Below are 22325 nucleotides of genomic sequence, written 5' to 3'. Positions count from 1 at the left end.
TTTCACATAATCCCTCTTCTCCAAGGGAATCTCTGTTAAAAAGTACATACGGACAGAAATAGGAGGAATCATGGATTTTCAACAATTTTACCTGGTTGGCTACAATGCAATTTAAGCTATTTCATATAGGCAACATACTCTCAAAACTAGGAGCAAAGAAACTAGAAAACACTGCCATTACTGGTTCCTGCAAAAGAGGGTCACATGAGAAATAAAGTTGTTACCTTTTCTAAAAAACATATATTTTTATTCATTTCAGAGAGGAATGGAGATGGAGAGAGAAATAGAAATATCAATGATGAGAAAAATCATCCATAGGCCACCTCCCGCATACCCCCAACCAGGGATTGAGCCCGAAACTCGGGCATGTGCCCTAACGGGGAATCGAACCATGATCTCCTGGTTTATAGGTTGATGCTCAACCACTAGCACACTGGCCAGACACCTTCTCTAGAGTATAAAAATGCATCTTTTTTTGGGTCTCTTTCTAGGTTTGAAGAAGAAATGACCAGCAAGTGGTTACACCTCTTTGAAGGCAGTAAAGTGCCCTATGGCCCAATAAACAATATGAAGAATGTATTTGCAGAACCTCAGGTTTGCTTTTTGAAGTTTTTATTACACCATGATTAAAACAAAAATTTGCTTTTGTTTTCTATCCAGATTGATTCGTATAAATATAAATTAGTCATTAGTCTTACACTTTAATCATATAACTTGATATTTTACTGTTATGTTAAACTATGGGTATGAAATAGAAATAATTAGAATTTAAAATGGGCTGTCTACAATCATAATTTTATGTTTACCAGATCTAACATATTTCTTCAGCCGCCACTACATAAAATTTCCAAGGTCAGGACATTTTTTTCCCCCTGAAAAATAGAAATATAGACCACTGAGAGGTTGGGGTCAGACATTCAGAAAACATCCTCTGTAAAAAGAAATATGAGAACTTTCACAGTTACAGCCTATTTCTCAAAATATGGCTCTCTTAAAGCATACAAAGCAAGGCATAGTTAATTCCGCAAATGAGAGGCTTTTATATGCTTTGATTAATGTGTGTTATTCATGAAGAATAAATTGTACTTGAATAGAGATTTGTGCTCTACCTTGATACAGGCTCCTTAGTGGGGCCCAGGAGAAAGGGTCAACTGAAAAAAACACACAATTCTTCTATAATATTGTTTACCTGGTTATTTTTAGATAGTGTCAAAATAATGTTTTTATTTTAATCAATATCATGGCAAGCGATTTATCATTTCTGAGATTCATATATTAATCCCCAAAACTAGAAGAACTTCATTTCTCTGAGACGGTTTCACTGTGATTATTTGTATCTTGTCAGTTTTCAAAGTTTTGAATTTCTAGAGTTTTAAAAATTCTTTTGATTTATATAGTGACAGATCCTTGAAATGAATTGTTGAAAATGGAATACACGTTTTAAGCTAAGAGAACTTTGTTGAAAACTGACCTAATCCTTTACTTTGGTACCTTTATCTTACATGAATATATATATGAAAATGTAATAATTTAATTCAATGTTTACAATATTTACTGAAGAAAAAAAGTGAATGAATTCAGGAATTCTGCTCGTGCTGTTTTTCAGCCAAGATTGTGAGTACGGCAAGGCTTGGTCAGTAAGTATTTGAAATGAGGGAGCCCACCTGATACTCACTGAGTTTATGTGAAAGGGTCCCCTCCACATCAGCAAATTAATTCCTTGTGATTCCTTGTGGTGAGGTAGCATATACACATTCTGGGAGTAGTAGACCAGACACCCCATCTTCTTACTTCATAACTTTGAATAAAAGGCATAGTTGGGGGTAGGGGAAGGGGGATGGTTGTTTTTTATTGTTACTTTTCTGCTTAAAAGTGATACAAAGCTGTGTAGGGCTTTACAATTAACTCATTTGGAGGGCACATTTCTCTAGAGATAATTCCTGAGAGCTTTTCAGCAGTTTTGTTGCTCCACTTGTATTTAATCAGGGGTAAAGTCATTAAAGAATGTCACCATAAAAAATCATTAGATATATTTTAACATTACCTATTTTTTAGGCTTTGATGAAAAAGGATACCCCCGTCACCTTAAAATTGTTCACTTTATGGGCTGGTTCAAATTGAATATAGGATAATTAGCATTTTCATTCCCAAGTGTAATTATTTCAACTCTTTTGGACCTTCAAGAAATTTCTATTGTTGGTCTGTGGTATATTTCCAGTACTTAGCTCATTTCCTAAATGGAGAAGGTTGAAATTATCTAAGCTAGGATACCAACTTTTGCTTCTACCCCCAAAGGCTCTGAAAACTGCCTTCTTACACACCAAAAAATAGATTCTAATTGCTACAGTCCTAACCTCAAAAATTCTTAAGCATATAGTGATAGTTGTTGATAATTTTACTCTAGTTGCAAAAGTAGAGTTGGTCTCATATATAATTTTATTCTGTGGAATTTAAATGCTAAAATGTATGTATAAAATGTATCTGGATTTTTAGTAAGACTAGAGAGCAAGGTAGTATTATTACATTTAAAAAGTAATCAAAGGCAACTATGGCAATTGTAAGTAGGACTTTTTTGCACAAGAGGAAGGGCACTGTCTTTGCCCTGTGCTTGGATATTTGGCTCATTTAGAAAGAAGTGCATATAATTTTGAATTTTGAAGGAATGTAGATTGTGAAAAAAATCAGAGAGTGTTTTTCTTAATTTGTGTAAAATAACTGATTTTACACAAATTTAAATAGGGCATCTACAAGTAACTATAGTTTATTCAAGAAACCTTTATTGTTAATGTACCAGGCTCAAGATATTTAGTATGAGTTTGGTAATTTTCTTCCTTTCTGAAAAATAAATTCAGAATGGACTTCACTAGCAAATACTCAATAAATATTTGTTGATGATTGAGTCAGCGAATGAATGAGTTGATTCTCTGCAAAGTATAGATTTTTCCAAATGATCCAGTGACTGACAAGCTCATCTATGGGCCTGGCTGAAAAGCCTGTGGTTGGAACGCTCAGGGATTAAGCATAACGTAATGGTTCAGACCGTGGAGTTAAAACTGATGGGCAGTTTTATAAACTCTCTAGGTGTCAGCTTCCTCGCCTGGAAAGTGGTGAAATGGGATCCCTCCTTTATATTGTTGTAAATGGTAAATGAGATCATGTTGAGTAAGGACACATAGTAGGGACTGCCAGAGGTCAATGCTTAAGGAACGGTAGGAGCTCTGGTTTTGATGGTGCCCTTTGTGGTGAGTTTTTTTGTGAAAAAACTCATTTACTTACTTTTGTTTGATGGGTAGAGGCACACCCAGTGTACCTGTGGAGATGAGATCATTAGCTTCAAACTGAGCTCCAACTAACATCCTTAAAAAAAAAAAAAAGCATCAGCAAACTCTATGCCAAGAAGTTCTCAACCACTCCCCGTTTCTGATGACTGAAAATCCTTTTATTTTTCACTTTCCGTGAAAGTATAATTTCCGTTTAAGGCGTCCTCCCTTGTTTCCCCCCTGATGAGCTGTGGAGCTTCTTGGCCCTGGGTGCATGGAGCCGGCCACTTCTGTTCAGGTGTGGGGCGGCACTGCTGGCGCCTGGGGTCCAGCGCTCAGTGTGTGCTGTGCCAGTGCAGCTGCTGGTTCCACTGAAAACTGACTTGGGTGAAGTACAAGGCCTGGAACATGATGCAGAACGTGAGACTTTGATGAGGTGAAAGGGGGTATGTTTAACCCCCTCACCCCCCCCCAAAAAAAAAACCCCACAAAAAGGTTTTGAAGCATCACCAAATAGGAGAGCATTTTCTGTGGCTGTACTTATCAAGTAGACCATTTACATTTCATTTGTGGTTTACATTTTCATCTTGTTGGCAACAAAAATTTACAGGATGGCAGAAACTATTTCTAACCTAAATAATTTCATTATTGTCTAGGGTTTGGAGAAATCTTTTTTTTTTTTACTTTACCTAAGCAGCAGATGATTGTTTTTTCTTTGATAGATGCAAGGTTCTCTACCTTCTATCTCTGATTATATGCCTCAGAACTTTGCACAGTTAAATTGATGCTACAAGTATCCACAATGAGTTAGGGGGGCAGGGAGTTGGTCTATATTTACTGATAATTTTTGATCCAAAACCTTTTTACTAGTGGTAGTTTTGTTGTTTTTTTGTCCCTCAGTGATAAATTGTGGAAAACCATTTGCATTATAGAAGCACTAGAAGCCTGGTGCACAAAATTTTTGCATGGAGGCGGGGGAAGTCCCTCAGCCCAGCTTGTACCCTCTTGCAATCTGGGACCCGTCAGGGGATGTCAGTCTGCAGGGATTGGGTCTAAACCAGCAGTCAGACATCCCTCTTGCAATCTGGGACCACTGGCTCCTAACTACTTGCCTGCCTGCCTGATCACCCCTATCCACTCTGCCTGCCTGATCATCCCTAACCACTCTGCCTGCCTGCTTGATTGCCCCTAACCACACGCCTGCCTGCCTGATGGCCCCTAACCTCCCCGCCACTGTGAACCACTCGCCTGCCTGCCTGATGGCCCCTAACCTCCCTGCCACTGTGTCTTCATCTAGAAGGACATCTGGAATGATGTCCGGAAGGTCGTTTGGCTCTCTGGTCTAATTAGCATATTATGCTTTTATTATTATAAATAATATAGATTATCTGCATATAGATTTTAATAGTTGTTTTTCCAAGTGCTTTCTTAAAATATTTATATTAATCAGGCCAAGATTGTGCAGTACATTAAAGGAATTCTTAAAAAGCTTAAAAAACTTATTAGATGACCTCAGTATGGTCCCATTTAACATACCCTTGGGAACATGTGCATGAAATACATTGTGGTTTGAGGTTTTCCAACCCAAATAAACTTAAAAAGAAAATGCAGCTTTTAATAGAAACTATTCAAATTCTTGCAAAAATAGGTACGGATTTCACCACTGAGAGGGTTTAAAAGCATCCGTATCAACCATGACAATCTAAAGAGAATGTGTTATCTGGCTTTCTGTATTTTGCTTAAGACGGCATGTTTGGCGATTCTAGTGTATTACTATCTTTGAATGAACTGCTCAGTTAATATATATAACTGAACCTCTGATTCATATTATCTTTCCTTGATACGGTGACCTCTGGTTGGACAAAGGGTGTCCCAAAGCTGGTGTTATTTAGCAGAGCCTTCCCGTTTGTACCACACACGTTGAACACATCAGGTGTAAGACATCACCCTGCAGCATCACTTCGGAGAACTGTTGGGAGGGAACTCTCAGAACTGAAACATCACAGCTGGCCCCGACTTTAACGAGTGCCAAACACCTGCAGGCTCTAAAAGGAACCAAAACAAAACCCCACCCCGTGGCAGCAGGCCATCCCCCAACAACCCTTCCTGAGCTTCGCATCACCATCAGAATGAATTTAACATTTTCCGCAGAAACCTTATTCTTTCTGTCCCAGAAGGCCATGACAACTCCTTTAGCAAGTCTTTTGTATGGGATAAATATGTCATAGAAACAAACAGAGGGAAGTATTAAAATATTTGATAGTTTAAAATTATCTGTTCTTTTTACATAATAATTTGTGGAAGCCTGTGAAGTTGGAGGTTTTATTAATCTCTAGGCTAGCTCATATCCCCTAAGTGATTTTGTTTTTGCACATTTTGGCAAAATATCTGAGCATCTGGAAAAAAATCCTTCAATATATGTGCCTTAAGCACCCCAAAACATAGACCTATTTGTCAAGTTTTTTCTAACACGCACACACACACAACTGATGTGTTTTAAAGATTACCATTTCATTGACATTAGTTGATATTTACTAAAATGCAGTTGCATAGCCCTGGGTGGGTTATAAACAAAATTGTATCCTTGTCTCTGTGCTTCTGGGAAATGCATACATGCAGTGCTCTCTCAGCAACTGTAAAGCAGTTGATGAAGACCTAGGGTAAAACAGTATCTGAAAGTAGACAAAGGAGATACAAAATACATTTTATGTTTATCTCTGAATACACATGATACATTTTAAATGATGAATAAGTTCAGAATCATTACATATGTCTGTTTTATGATACCTGGGTATAATATTTTCAATTTTGAAGAAACAATCTATGTTAGACTTCAGTGATTAAATGAAATAAAAATTGAAAGTTTATGCTTCAATTTTATGTTAAAATATAAGGTATTAGGCAATAGTATTTAATTTTCCTTGGTTGAGTTGAGAAAAATCTAAATTCCAAATACCATGTGGCCCTAGTTAGTGCCACTAAGTGATTAGAGCATCAGCCCACACTGAAGGGTCAGGGGTTCGATTCTTGGTCAAGGGCATGTAACTGGGTTATAGGTTTGATCCCTGGCCCTGGTTGAGGCATGAGTGAGAGGCAACCAATTGATGTGTCTCTCTCACATTGATGTCTCCCCCTCACTATCTTTCTTTCTACTCCTCCCTCCCTTTCACTCTCTCTAAAAAGCAATGGGAAAAATATTCTCAGATGGGGATTAACAAAAAACAAAAAACAAAAACAAAAACAGCTTATGTGTTACTATGTAAGAGGAAACTCATTGAAATGGCACATAAAATTATAGTTATTCTATGTTCATTTTTTCATATATATAAGAAATTTGGATATGCTAATTTCTTTGAACTATGATCTATATCAGTGATGGCGAACCTTTTGAGCTCGGCGTGTCAGCATTTTGAAAAACCCTGACTTAACTTGGTGCCGTGTCACATATAGAAATTTTTTGATATTTGCAACCATAGTAAAACAAAGACCTATATTTTTGATATTTATTTTACATATTTAAATGCCATTTAACAAAGAAAAATCAACCAAAACAATGAGTTCGCGTGTCACCTCTGACACGTGTGTCATAGGTTCGCCATCACTGATTTGTATGCACATGCCTATATGTATATGTATTTAGATATTTATATATCCAACTGGAATGCCTTGAGCATTTCTTGAATTACATTGATGGAAATAAGTTGGTAGAATTTATGTTAAAGAAAAGCCTCCTTCCCTTTTCATCTTTTTATAAAAACATAAAGGGCATGGTTCAGGACAAAGGAAACCATAATCACTTATTTGTTTTTTCATTCATTCATTCATTCTTCTGTTCATTCAGCAAACAGTAACTGAAGACCTACCATATAGTTTATATATGACTACATCAAAAGAACAAAGACGAAGCTTTTAAATATTCAAGGAGGATGCATAGTCCAGTTCAAGGTAGAAAGGGAGAAATAATAGGCATAAAACAGCATGAAATGAATTAACAAAAGCTTAAAATCTGACAAAAACACTTTTAACTTACCAAAGAACTCTTTATCCTTTTAAGTACTTACTGTAATTACTTTACTGTACTAGTAATAAATTCCTTCTCAATGATTAAGAGGAATATAATGGAGGGTTTCAACTTTTACTATTCTGGGATTTTAAAAATTATTTTGACCTGGGAACATCTGAAAATTTTGTTTGTATGTTTTGTTTGTTTGTTTTTATAAAGTGTTTCTCTGCATCTGTCTCTTTCTTTAAAACACAGCTTAATCATCAAACACAACATGTACATCTCATATTTTCCTAACATTTTCAAAGTATTTCGGAATGGAGATACAAAGTATGATCATTGACTTTTCCTAAGTCGTGAACTTTCAAACCAAAGACCTAATGTATTTTTTTATAGGTAAAAAGTGAAAACCAAGAAAGTGTAACCTCAGGGAAGTAAAAATCGGAACCTCATGCCATTTTCCATAGTGACTGTATCAATTTCATTCCCACCAGCAGCACAGGGTTTCCTTTTCTCCGCATCCTCACCAGCACGTGTCTGATCTTTTTGGTAATAGACATCCCGGCAGGTGTGAGGTGATATCTCATTGTGGTTTTGATTTGCATTTCCCTAGTGATTAGGGATGTCAAGCACTTTTCTATGTATTTGTTGACCTGGGAACATCTAAAGTGTTTGTTTGTTTTTTTAAATAAATGTCTATTCAAGTTATTTGCCTATTTTTAAACTGAAATGCAGATTAAGTAATTTGAAAGTTATTAATACAGTGGAACAATATATTGCCTTTATCATCTTTTTGAGGAATGACAACAAAGTTTTGATTCATAAAAATGGAACAAAGCATCATACAAAATTATATTTAATATAAATTCAGTTTTGTAAAAATAAGTATAGTTTTAAAAAAACAATCATATACTACCATTTTATTTAGGAAAAATGGTTAAAATAGTCTCATAGCTTGTCCTAGCTACTTTGGCTCAGTAGATAGAGTGTTGGCCTACGGACTGAAGGGTCCTGGGTTCAATTTCCAGTCAAGGCACATGCCCGGTTGCAGGCTCAATCCCCAGCAGGGGGCATGCAGGGGGGTAGCCAGTCAATGATTTTCTCTCATAATTGATGTTTCTATCTCTCTCTCCCTCTCCCTTCCTCTCTGAAATCAATAAAAATATATTAAAAAATATTCTCATAACTTAAATGGTTTCTTAAGTGGAAATTTAAAATGAGTTATTCTAATGAAAACACTTTTTTATTATTTTTGTAGTTACTTATATACATAAAACATTTTAGTAGTACTGAACATGAACAAGATTGTCAGGGACTGAGCACATTTTATATTTTAAGAACTTTTCTAAAATTATTAACAATGAAGGAGGAATAGATACAAAATGGCATAGTCATAGTCTAAAGGGACCTTGGAATGAAATTTTGTTCTTTGAGAACTCAGCAGTTAAAAGTGGACCCGGAATTTGCAATTTATCTTTTTTATATTTGTCTCTTGTACTTTAGATTCATACTAAGAAACTACTGACAAATTTAAGGATATGAATATTTTCACTTATAATTTCTTTTAGAAGTTTTATAATTTGACTTACATTCAGGTGTGTGATCCATTTTGAGTTCATTTGTGCATTTTTGGGCATGGTGTGAGGTGGAGAGTCCCACGTATTATTTTGCATGTGGATATATCCAGTTGTCCCAGCATCATTTATTGAAAAGACTATTCTTTTCCCATTGAATTTTCTTGGTACTTTATGATAAAAATCATTTGACCATTAATGTAAGGGTTAATTTCAGAACTTTGATTACATAGGAGTGTCTTACTTCCACACTTGTATATATTTATTACATTTTTAAATGTTGATTTTATTTGTAAAATAAAAAAAATACTTTGCATAATTTCAGCTTCTTCATATTTATTTAGACTTGTGTTATGGCCTAACACAGGATCTATTCTGCTGAATGTTCCAGGTATTCTTCAGAAGAATGTATAATTTTTGGCATATTTCATAGATGCCTGTTAGGTCTTATTTGTATATTCCATTGTTAACTCTTGAATTTCCTTGTTGCTCTACTAACTGAGCATAATACCCATTTCTGAAAGTTGGGTATTGAAGCCTGCAACTCTTATGTTGAACTGTCTATCTCTCCTTTCAGTCAGTTTTTGCTTCACGTAGTTTGCGCTCTGTTGTTATGTGCATAAATGCTTATCGTTATATCTTCCTCATACATTGTCCCTATTATCATCATGAAATGTCCCTTTTTACTTCTAGTAACTTTTTGTTTTAATACATATTTTAAAATATATCAATATATATATTTTGATATTAGTATAGCTGCCCCCTTCTCTGTCATGGTTGCTGTTTGCATTATACATCTTTTTTCTATCCTTTTATTTTTAACCTACTTGCATGTTTGAATCTAAAGTATCTCTCTCTCTTTTTTTAGTTATTTACTTACTAGTTTCTCTTAGGCTTGTAATATACAACTTAATTTATCAGAATTGACTTCAGTTGCATACTGACTGAAATATGAAAACTTTGTTACAGTGAAATATGAAAACTTTGCTCCTATATAGTTCCTTTTTTGTGTATATAGATATGAAACATCTATGTACATTGTGAGCTCAGCAATTCACTGTTATAATTATTACTCTATATGATGTTATATAATATTAAATATTTCCAGGAAGCTGATAGAAGAAATGAGAGCCAGCCTATATTTATGAATTTTTTAATATTAATTTTATTTATGCTGTCTTTTCTTAATTTCTTTCTATGGCTTTGGGTTATAGAACTGAGTTGGATCTGATGTCCTTTCCTTATTCCAATAGAGCTTTTTGCTTTACCTACATCCCTGTGCTATTATTGACAAAAATAGGCTATTTCTATATGTGATAGGCCCAAGAGTGCACTTATATACATATACTTTATTGCTATAACTTTTTAAATCAGTCAAGAAAGGAGAAGTATGCAATTATACTTTAAAAAAATAATCGCCTACATAATTATTTTATTGATATTCTTTCTGTGTTCTGTGTGTGGATTTGCAGTGCTTTATGGTATCATCTACTTTCAGCCTAAAGAATTTTCTTTCGTATTCATTCAAATGTAAGTCTGCTACTTAACAAATTATCTGCTTTGGTTTATCTTTAGTTTAGCTTAGCCGTGGGCAAACTACGGCCCGTGGGCTGGATCCGGCCCGTTTGAAATGATTAAAACTAAAAAAAAAAAGACCATACCCTTTTATGTAATGATGTTTATTTTGAATTTATATTAGTTCACACAAACACTCCATCCATGCTTTTGTTCCAGCCCTCCGGTCCAGTTTAAGAACCCATTGTGGCCCTTGAGTCAAAAAGTTTGCCCACCTCTGGTTTAGCTTCATTTGTGAAAGATAGTTTTGCTGGATATAATATTTGGTAGTTTGGTAGTTTTTTACTTTCAGCATTTTTAATATGTTGCTCCACTGCCTTCTGACTTTCATGGTGTGTGATGAAATGTTAAATATTAATCTTATTGATTAATTTTTATTTTGTTCCTTTCAGGATTTCCTCTTTGTCTTTAAACATTGAGTATGGTGTGTCTGGGTATGTGTGGATCTCTTTACATTTATCCTACTTAGAGTTCGTGGAGTTTCTTAGATGTGTAGATGAAAGCTTTCATGAAATTTGCAAAGCTTTCAGTCATTTAAAAAAATATTTTCATCCCTTCCTCATATCTCTTTCCGGTACTCCTATTATTTGTATGTTGGTATGCGTAATAGTATCTCACATTTCTCTGAGACTGTTCATTTTTCTTCATTTTTTTCTCTGTTCTAGGCTTGCATAATCTCTATTATCTTTGAATTTCTGGTTCTTTCAGTTCGAATATATGGCTGTGCCTCTCTAGTCAATTTTTCATTTCAGTTACTATACTTTTAGTACAGTAACAGAATTTTCATTTGGTTCCTCTTAATAATTTGAATATTTCTATCTCTTTATTGATATTATCTCTTTGATGAGACATTGTCCTCATATCTTCTTTTAATTCTTTAAGCATGGTTTCCTTTTGTTCTTTGAATGTATTTATGATAGCTGCTTTGAAGTCTTTTCTTCTAAGTTCACCATCTGGGCCTCTTCAAAGGCAGTTTCTATTGCCAGCTTTTTCTTTCTATTTATTGGACACACTTGACTATTTCTTTGCATGTCTCATAATTTTTTGTTGATGTCTAGAAATTTTAGATCCAGGAGTTGTTTAGACCCAGGAGTTGTTTTACTTGCTGCTCACTAAGTCAAACATCAGTGACTTGGCTGCACCAATCCTGTGAAGTCTATTTTTCCTGTAATGTATAGCCTCTGCTGTCCCCGCTCAGATTATTTCCACTTATTTTTATCTTTAACTTAGGGGTCACTCTTGGGTTGGCCTAAGCCACTTATTGTTCAAAGGTTGCTCTTAGCCAGCTAGATTTTTGTTCTTCATAGTAGGATGAGTGTGACTGGGAGGCTGCTATCACAGTACAGGGAGTTTACTCCCCCCCCCCACCCCCCCTACTTTCAGCCAGGGACTATTAGCATGGGGATTCCCTCTGTGATTGCTTCTGAAGGCACACAATGTTGTACCTGCACACTATTGCCCCGACTTTCAGCGATAACTGTGGTTTTATTTTTCAGTGTGGCTTCCAAGGCATTTCGCTTGGGTCTGAGCAGCTTACTATTAAGTCAGTGTTTGTCAGAGATTATTGGGCATTGGTGATCCATCCAACTTCTGACCCCTCTCCCCTTTCCAGGAAATCTGGGTGTGGAATATGTCCACACTCTCTTTGAGTGTTATGCATTCCCTTTCTCATTCCTTGCTTCTGGCGCTTTCTCTGTCTGCATCTGTCTTAGTTCGTTCAGGCTGCTATAACAAAAATACTATAGGCTGGGTGGCTAATAAACAACAGAAATGTATTGGTCAAATTCCTGGAGGCTGGGAAAATCCAAGATCAAGGTACTGGCAGATTCAGTGTGTGATGAAGAAGGCCCATTTTCTGGTTCATTGGTGGCCATTTATTTTGCTCTGTCCTCTCATGGTGGAAGGGGTAAGGGACTCTAAGAGGTCTCTTTTATAAGGGTGTAAATACCATTCATGAAGGCTTTGCCCTCAGGTTCTGGTCACTTTTCTCAGACTGCACCTCCAAATGCCATCATGTTGGAAGACCCAGTTTCAACAAATGGGAACTTGAGGGTGGAGGGGCAAAAACACACTTCTTGGTTTTCTATGTAAGTTCAGACTAGGGATATAGCATTTTTTTTTAAAAAAAGGTAAATTTAACACTTATATGGTGGCATTTGAATTCTGTTCTTCCCTCATCCACTTGTTGCTATTTGGTTTTGAATTCTTGAGTAGCTGCTCCAGGTGTTCTGTCTAGGTTCTACAGCCTCATTCGGTGGGAGATGTATAGGGTGCACTTGTTGCTCTGTAGAATCTGAACTCAAATGTATCTATTTTAAAGAAAAGTTTCTTACTATTTTTAAAAAATTAGATCATTTTTCTTGAAGAGAAGTCTGAAATAGTTGTTAGTTGAAGTGCTCAAAAAGTTTATATACTTTATAGGTACTTATTTATGCAAATAAGTAATTGGAAACAAAACATAAAAATAAATTGACTTAAGAAGTTAATAAATAACTACAAATTTAAAACCCTAATTTTTATATTGCTTGTGGGGTAAGCGAATGTTGTAATTTTGAACATTTACATTAATATATTTACACTAATACACTTTTAAATGCTTTATATATATTGGGGGTTTATTTACTTTTTTAATTAAAATAAAGGGTTTCCTGATAAAAAGAAAAAAGTGTAAAGTGGCAATGGGGCAGTCCTCTATAGAACACGCAAAATAAAATGTTAAATTTCAGGGTCACATAATTTAAAACAATGCTTACAAAAAAACCAGAGCATTCTTATATGCCATTGCTTTTGTTTTCTCACAATTCAAATTTATTGATTATAATAATTCTCCCTTTGCTGTTTTAGGGACATGAAACCCTGAGTAGTATGAAGCCTGAGCTATTATTGATATTTCTGCATGCCAGCTGAGGTTTTATTTCTGATGCCGGAGGAACACTAAGACAGCCTCACACTCAATCAAGTGTTCAGATCTTCTCCTCACAATTGTAGTTGATCCCTTGTCAAGAATTTAAATGAAAGATAATTTAAATTCATTTTTTTCTTTACCAAACAGATTTTTGCTAATTTATAAAATGTAATTAAAATGTTACCAGAATGCAGTTACTCTTGGAAATACTTCTCTACAGATTCTCATTTTTGCAAAATAGATATGTCTCATTTAACTTTTATGAAAAATGGTTAAATTTTCAAAATTGGTTTCAGATGGTCTCCAATTTCTTAGTGTTACACAGTAGTGTCAATAGTTGTTGTAAGCTCTTCTATATCATCAGGAAATTTTCTCAAACAGGATGTGCACTAAAGTCACCTAGGGAACTTTTCCAAATCATGGATCCCAGAACTCCAGTATCAGGGATTTTGATAGCATAGGCCTAGAATAGATTTAGGGATATTTAGGCGATTTCCCAAGGAATGAAGTGGTGTGGCTATTAATATGGTCTTTATAGTTGAACAGATCTGACTGTTATTTGGGCTCTGCCATTTTAACAATGTTCTAATTATTGACTTGACCCTCTATAAGTTCCTTAGTACCATAAAAAGATTCCTTGGCAAATGGATATAACATATTCTAGACTTTTTGGCAAGAAATAATTTGCTCTCCTTGCTAAGAAATAATTTGGTATCTGTGATTATTAATTAATCTCATATTTGCTTCGAGCCAACCAAGTACTGTGACTCTTTCTCTCCAGTCCCTAAGACACCATTCTGAACACAGCTGGCACTTGTGAAATAGATTATGAATGAATTCCGAATCTTCAGGTCTCAGACAACAAACTGAGCTGTGGTGGCCCCATTTTGGTACTGTGAAGCCTAGTCTAAAGGTAATGTCAACCTACTTAGAGTATCAACTTTTTTTCCCATAAAGATTTTCTTTTTTGGAGCAATTGTAGGTTACAGCGAAATCAACAGGTACATAGAGTTCCCATATGCCCATAACCCCAACACATGCATAGCCTCACCTATTATCAACATATACCACCAGTAATATTTCAAAGCTTTTTATGTTGAAATTATTAGATTAACAATTAGTTGCAAAGATGGTACAGAGAGGACCTATGAATTCCTCACTCAGTTTTCTTCAGTGATTGCATCTTACATAAAATCGTATAATAGCAAAACCAGGAATCTGATATTGGTACAATGTGTATGTATAGTTCCATCCCATTGTGTTACACCAGTATATAGATTCATGTTACCACAACCACAATCAAGATGCAGAACTGTTCCATAACCACAAAGATCTATCCTCCTTATGCCACTCCTTGTAGTCACATCTACCACTACCCCATTCCTAATCCATAGCAACCATTAATTTGATCCCATCTCTTGATTCATGAGGAGGTTATATCTTTCCACTTATTTACTCTTCTTTATTTCAAAAGTATTTTATAGTTTTCAGTGTACAAATAATGTATTTCTTTTGGTTAATTTTATGCTTGGAAGGATTTAGTGAAGTATCACCCTCCCTGTAGCCCCTACCAATACATTCACGGGTTGAAGCATCTAATGTATCCATACAGAAGGTATAGCTTCAGACATGTGTAGAGTCATTTTAGGATTACCTTGGTTTTAGCAGACTCTTAATTTTCTTAATCTCTCTGTCAAATTGTCTGCCTCTGTTGATATAACATCCTGTTGTTAGTTTCCATTAGTTGACAGGTTATATTTATTTATTTACTGATACTTATTTTTAGCATAAATAGCTCCACAGTTTGAATGACGACATTGGTCCCGCTTTGCAGGGTAGATTTTAAGGCCAGTCTTTGTGGTTTATTCCAAACCAGGATGGGGAAGGGGCCTACGTAACTGTCTTTCCCCCGAGCCTCCAGTTTACTTTATTTTTCTTTTTTATTAATTGCCACAAGAAAGTTTCCAAATCTCCATTGCTTTTGAGAGCATCCTTAGTCATGATCTTCTTCATACTCTCTCCAAATATCGTCAGTTCCTTTGGGGTAACTCTTGAAATTTCTGTTATTATTTTCTCTTTCTCTCTCTGGGCTACATCTCTGAGGGACTGCTCTGGAGCTGTCGGCAGGGACAGTAGTGACTTCTCTCAGAGTGACACCCCTGCTTTCTGAGCAAGGCACTGGGGGGAAGGGTAGCTTCTGGCCTTTGTGCTTTTAATACGTGGTTGTTTTTTTTTAAATCTTTATTGATTTCAGAGAGAGGAAGGAAGAGAGGGATAGAAACATCAATGATGAGAGAGAATCATTGATCAGCTGCCTCCTGCACATCCTACACTGGGGATTGAGCCCGTAACCCGGGCGTGTGTCCCAACTGGGAATCCAACCATGGCCTCCTGGTTCACAGGTTGATGCTCAACTACTGAGCTACCCCAGCCAGGCAGATCTTTGTGTTTTGCCTTTCCTAGATAGGACCTTTGTTCTATGAGCAAGCTGGGACAAAAGTAACTGGGATCTCAGTATTTTTGGCCTATCCTACCTGGGTAGTGCCTCTGTTCTGTGAGGTGGAGTTGTGTGGAAGGAGACAGCCCTCTAATAATTCTTTCCTGAAATAGAGACTCTGCAATAGTGAGCTGAGACTGGGGCAGAAATGAGATATGCCGTGGACCTGCACCTTCTGGAGATATACTTTAGTGCTTGGCTGGGAGCTGGGCGGATTGGGAGCTCTGTGTACTTGGATGTACCCCCTTGGAATAGGGCTTCTATCCTGATGATCTCAGAGGCGCTGAAAGGAGGGGGTTTGTGGAGGGAGTGGGTTGTGGCTCAAGGGCCACAGACTTTTGATGTTCTTATTGAGATTTATTAAATATTTCTTCCTTTGCTGTATGCCTTGAGGATAACTTAAAGAAACTTTAAATGGTTGTTTTTAATAATAATTTTCGCCAGCAATGGTTGTTTCACCAAGGACTGGATTTGTGGAGCTCCTCATGTTATCATTCTGGAAGTCTCCAAATACCTCTTGGAACACCCTTCCGACCAGCCTCTCCCCTCCATACACACTAGGTAAATTTTAACTGCATTTTACTATGTGAAATAAATCAGGGGGAAAAGGCTGCATATTACATAATTTAATTACATAATTATATAATTGTATAATATTCCAGTAGATGCAGAAATATAGTTAGAGACAGATGAGTAGTTGATAGTGTTTAAGAGTGTGGGTAGAGATTGAATATAAAGGGGCAGCACAAGAGAATTTTGGGGGTGATTAATCTGTTCTGTATGATACTGTGGCAGTGAATAGAGAACTTAATGCATTTGTCAAAACCCATACAACTGTAAAGAATATGTAAATTAAGAAAAAAATCATCCAAGATGTCAAGAAACCCCAAGGTACTCTGTGACAAATGAATGACATACTATACTGAAAAGAATAGGGAAGAAAGGAACTGACCTAACTAACTTTTGGAAATGTTTATTTTTATTGGCTACTGTAAGCTAAAGACACAAATTAGTACACAGAAATAATGTATTCTAGTTGGTAAATGAATGTATTCTAGTTGTTTTTCAAATGAATTTGGGTTAGGAATTCTCAAACTACATTACATGGAAGATGGCGCTATATTACAAATATCCTGTTTTCATTAAACATTCACCCACTAGTTTAAGTCTTCACTAGTGGATTTTGTCTACAGCAATTATTACTGTGATAGTCTATGGTAATTTTCTACTTATTTTATTCCTTCTACATTTTTTAATACTTCTGTAAAAAAGACTTATCCCTTAACCCCAATTATTTGTTTAATCATTTGTTATATGAGTATGAACAAATGGATATTTTTGTTACTTGAGTTGTAATTCAAATGATATTTTCGTTATTTGGAGCATTATATATAATAACAATTCTTGTTCTTCTTCAGTAATCCTGAATTAGATCCAGATATAGAAAAAGGATATTAGTGGAAAAGTTGGTGAAATCCAAGTAAAGTCTATGGTTTAGTTAATAGCACTGTACTAATATTACATTCTTATTTTTGACAATTGTACCATGGTTACATAACAGGTTAGGATTAGGGGAAATAGGTAAAGAGTGCATAGAAACTCTTTGTAACTATTTTTCAACTCTTCTCTATGTCTTAAATTATTTAAAAAATAAATAATTTAAAATGCAATGAAACAACACTGTAAAAGAGATGTTGCTAGATGCTATAATAGATGTAAAAAATTCTTTGAGCTAAGAATAGGAATAGGGGAGAGCATTATGGTAAGCGAAATAAGCCAGTCAGAGAAAGATAAATATCACATGATCTCACTCATTTATGGAATATAATGAGCAACAAAAACTGATGAACAAAAACAGATCCAGAGACAGAGAAGCATTGATCAGACCTCAAAGGGAAGGTAGGGGAGGGTGTGGGTAAGGGGAGAGATCAATCAAAGGACTTGTATGCATGCATATAAGCATAACCAATGGACACAGACAACAGGGGGGTGAGGGCATGAGTTGGGGCGGGGAGGCAATGGGGCGATGAGGACGCATATGTAATACCTTAAGCAATAAAGAAAACAAATAAAATACGAAAAAAAGAATAGGGATAGGTTTAGAAAATCCTGACAGCATATGTCTGAATTAAATCTATAAAATAAATGGACAGAAGAGTAAGTAGATTTTAAAAAATATTGTAATGGGGTCAATTCATAAAAGATAAGACAGGGTATTGATACGTTTTATTAGCTTATAGCAAACAAACAAAGCTTATATTTGCTTAATAATTCAAGAGGATTTTCCTTCTAGAAGGGGAACCAACATTGCCATGACATTCTGTGAATTAGGATAATTTTGAAAAGTGTCCAGTAAACTTCAACTTTGTTGAAAAACTCATTCAACCACTCATTTATTCTCGGTAGTGAGTAAATGACAAGTCATCAATAGCATGTGACTCTGTTATTCTATATGATGCTTTGGAATTTGGACTAGTCTTAAATAGAGGAAGCTGAATAGCTTCTAATTTTAGAGTGGAATACTATGAGATAAACAAAGGGAAAGTGGCTTAATTGTTACAGACAGAAGGAAAAATAAAAAAGAGATAATATGGAATTTTTCTGTTGAACTAGAAGAAAAAATAAAAGTCAAAGTAAGGGTTGACACCCAATTCATATTTAGCAAGTTTCCTAGACATGTGGAATGGAAACAAAATACTAAAATATACAATATTTACAATATCTTTATAATATTAAAATATCCATAATGTTCAACATATAGCATTGAGTATAATTAGAAAGGTTAAAAATGAGACAGATTGAAAAAATTCTTGTGGCTATTAAGCTTTCTAGGGACTTTTATAGTTCAGAGGAAATGTGGGTGAGAACATCTGCGTTTCAATCCTGTAATTTTTAGTACATCTACCCCTGTGTACCTCCGCTTCATGAGTTGTGAGAGGCTGATACTGATTTCTGAAGTTATCATGAGGTTAAATGAAATAATGGGTATGAAAGGAATTTGGTAAAATATTGCCCATTATATTTTAAAGAAAATGTTACAAAACTTAAACAACTAGGACTCTTTTAGGTTATTTGCTGAGTAGGAGGAAGAGCAGAATGAACTATTTGCCTGGACAAACCAAATTTGAGATGAGGAATTTGCCACTCCATCTCAGCTCTCGCTACTGTAATACTTCTGGTGTGTGGGCACAGTATCCCAGATAATTTAACTGAGCTCATTTTTCTCTTATAATTTAGTAGGACATGCACCTGCCATTGCAGAGTCCCCAAAGAAGGTGTTTACTGCTGCAATTTAAATGGAGGAGAAAGGACAGGGAAGTTAAAAAGGGACACATTTTCATACAGAGTGGCAGGTATAATTTCTAAAATTTTGCTTCTAAAACAAGATGCCACTCCAAAGGAAATAATTTTGTTGCAAGAGTCACTAAAGGATTTAAAGTACCTCGAATTGTCATGCACTGAAGAATATAGGTGAAAGATTATAGAAAATATGATAAAAGTAAAACTGGAGGTGGTCAGGATAGAAACAAAACGCTTTCACTTGTTCCACGTTTACATGGGGTATATGTGAATTTATTGTTGCTGAGTCTTTAAGATCGAGAAGTACTGATTAAATTACTAATTTAAGCATCTCATCTCAAGGACTTTCTGTCTCTTATTCTCTCCCTGGCACTGGAACTACCCACTGGGTGGTGTGCTGTGGGTTCGGGATCCTTGGCTCCTCAGGGGTGATCTCCACAGCCCAGAGATATCACTCCTCATTTTTATCTGCCAACTGTGGGCCTGGGACCAGCCCTTTCTGTGTCTCCACCCCTCCCATCAGTTTGGATGTGGTTTCCCTTTTATATCCTTAGTAGTAGGACTTCTGTTCAGCTATATTTTAGGCAGTTATGAAGGATGGTGGTTTTGTAGTTTAGTTGACATTTTGATATGGTTGTGGGAGGATGCACCACATTTACCTGCGCTGCCATCTTTACTGAAAGCCAAGTCTCAGAATATCTATTTAATATCTATTTTATTGACATTTAATATTGATTTCAAGAATTGTATATATCTGTTTTATCATTTTAAGCACGATGAACTTAAAGGCAAGAGGATATCTTAGTATTTTTATAACCTAATATGGTATCTGATTATATTAGTTGTCTATAATTGCTAAAACATTTTTCTACAGAGTAGTTTAAAATAATGCAAATTTATTATCCTATGATTCTGTAGATCTGAAATCTAAAATTGGTTTCCCTGGGCTAAATTAAGTATGTTTCCTATTAGAGGCTCTAGGGGAAAATACATTTCTTTGCCTTTTCCAGCTTCTAGAACAGTGATGGTGAACCTTTTGAGCTCGGCGTGTCAGCATTTTGAAAAGCCCTAACTTAACTCTGGTGCCGTGTCACATATAGAAATTTTTTGATATTTGCAACCATAGTAAAACGAAGACTTATATTTTTGATATTATTTTATATATTTAAATTCCATTTAACAAAGAAAAATCAACCAAAAATGAGTTCGCGTGTCACCTCTGACACGCGTGTCATAGGTTCGCCATCACTGTTCTAGAAACTGATAATCCTTGCCTTATGGCCAGCTTCTCTCTTTAAAGCCAGTGCTGGTTACTTGAGTCTTTCTTTCAGTATGTCACTTTGGAAATGATTATATGGACCCATATGATTACATTGGGCCCACTCACATGGTTCAGGAAAATCTTCCCCTCTCAAGCTTCTTGGCTTAATCACACTTGGAAAGCCCCTTTTGCAATGTAAAGTAACACATTCACAGGTTCTGTGGTTGGGATGTGGATATCGTTGAGAGGTTATTAGTCTGCCTATTGCACTGACCTATGGTGGAGAACAAATCTTTTTGACTCAATGGACACAATAAAGTTATACCCAAAAAATTTCCATGAAAGTATTTATTATGCAATGGTTAAGGGTGTTGTGCAATGGTAGGCAATGCCATGGTTAGCATTATTTTTAAAGAATCACTTTAGCTATTTTAAGATCATTCATTACTTATTATTTATATATTATGTTATACTAGAGGCCTGGTGCACAAAAATTCATGCACTGGGTGGGAGTGTCCCTCAGCCCAGCCTGCCCCCTCTCACAGTCCAGGAGCCCTCAGGGGATGTCCTACTGACAGCTTAGGCCCTTAGAGCCACAGTCTGGCCTCCTTCCGTGGGAGGCGACTGGCTGATCAGGGGAAGGCGACGACCCATCACCCCGCTGCTGCTGCCACTGCCGGCCACCACGGCTTCCTGAGCCTCGGTCCAGACCTCGCAGTAGCAGCAGCCACCATCTGCCACTTGCCTGAGCTTTGGCCCGGCCCTCGCAGAAGTAGCATCCACCATCCACCGCTTGCCTGAGTCCCTGCGAGCCTGCAGCATGTCAGCCAGGCCAGGCGGGGCCTGGGGAGGCCTTTCCCTCCTGGAGCCATTCTTCTCAGGGTGGCAGTGTCGGTTGGTTTATTTTTTTCCAATTTACTTATTTTTTTTGGAAAGCAAGCTCTGGGTTTGTGGTTCCTGGGATCCCTGAGTCATAGCATGCTCCTCCAGGACTCACTGCACCCCCCCACCCCACCCAGGTCAGTGATGGCGAACCTATGGCATGCATGTCAGATGTGACACGTGAACTCATTTTTTTGGTTGGTTTTTCTTTGTTAAATGGCATTTAAATATATAAAATAAATACCAAAAATATAAGTCTTTGTTTTACTATGGTTGCGGATATCAAAAAATTTCTATATGTGACACGGCACCAGAATTAAGTTAGGGTTTTTCAAAATGCTGACACGCCGAGCTCAAAAGGTTTGCCATCACTGTCCTAGGTTGAGCTGCTGGCCCCTGGTGGTTGTTACGGTCATTACACCCTTAGGGCTTTTATTATATAGGATTATTTTTAAATTTTAATTAACTAAATATGTATTTTTAAAGAATTGTTAAATGAATTCAGCAAAGTAGCAGAAATTGATGGCATTTTTATATACAAATAATGAACTCTCAGAAACAGAAACTAAAGAATCCATTACAATCCAGTTGCAATTTACCATTGCGACAATAAAAAAAATAAGATACCTTGGAATAGTTACCCAAGGAGGTAAAAACACCTGTACTCAGAAAACTACAGGACATTGTCCTTGCCAGTGTGGTAAAGTTGGTTGAGCATTGTCCCATGCACCAAAAGGTTGCTGGTTCTGATTGATGTTTTGCTCTCTCATAGATGTCTCTCTGTCTCTCTCTCTCTCCCTCCTCTCCCTTCTTTCTTTAAAAAAAATCAATGAAAAATTTTATAAAACATCAACAAAAAATAACAAGACATTGAAAAAAGAAATAGAGGAAGATACAAATGGAAGAATATATCATGTTTATGGATTGGAAAAATTAAACATCATTAAGATGTCCATATTACCTAAAGCAATCTATAGATTCAATACAATTCCTATTAAAACACCAATGGCATATTTCACAGATCTAGAACAAATATTTAAAAAATTTGTATGGAATCAAAAAAGACCC

General features: G+C 36.2%; 1 protein-coding gene across 1 annotated transcript in view; it reads left to right on the top strand.

The window, feature by feature from the left end:
* SUGCT (succinyl-CoA:glutarate-CoA transferase) overlaps nt 1-22325 on the top strand; it is a 536095-nt gene that overhangs the window by 218044 nt on the left and 295726 nt on the right. Inside the window, exon 12 of the mRNA XM_006757246.2 lies at nt 492-594. Within this exon, the coding sequence (XP_006757309.1) occupies nt 492-594 (103 nt within the window). The remainder of the gene's footprint in view (nt 1-491; nt 595-22325) is intronic.

This window comes from Myotis davidii, unplaced genomic scaffold, assembly GCF_000327345.1.
Source record: "Myotis davidii unplaced genomic scaffold, ASM32734v1 scaffold573, whole genome shotgun sequence".
NCBI lineage: Eukaryota > Metazoa > Chordata > Mammalia > Chiroptera > Vespertilionidae > Myotis > Myotis davidii.
Note: the sequence above shows the minus strand (reverse complement) of the source record. Positions and strands in the feature narration are given on the sequence as shown.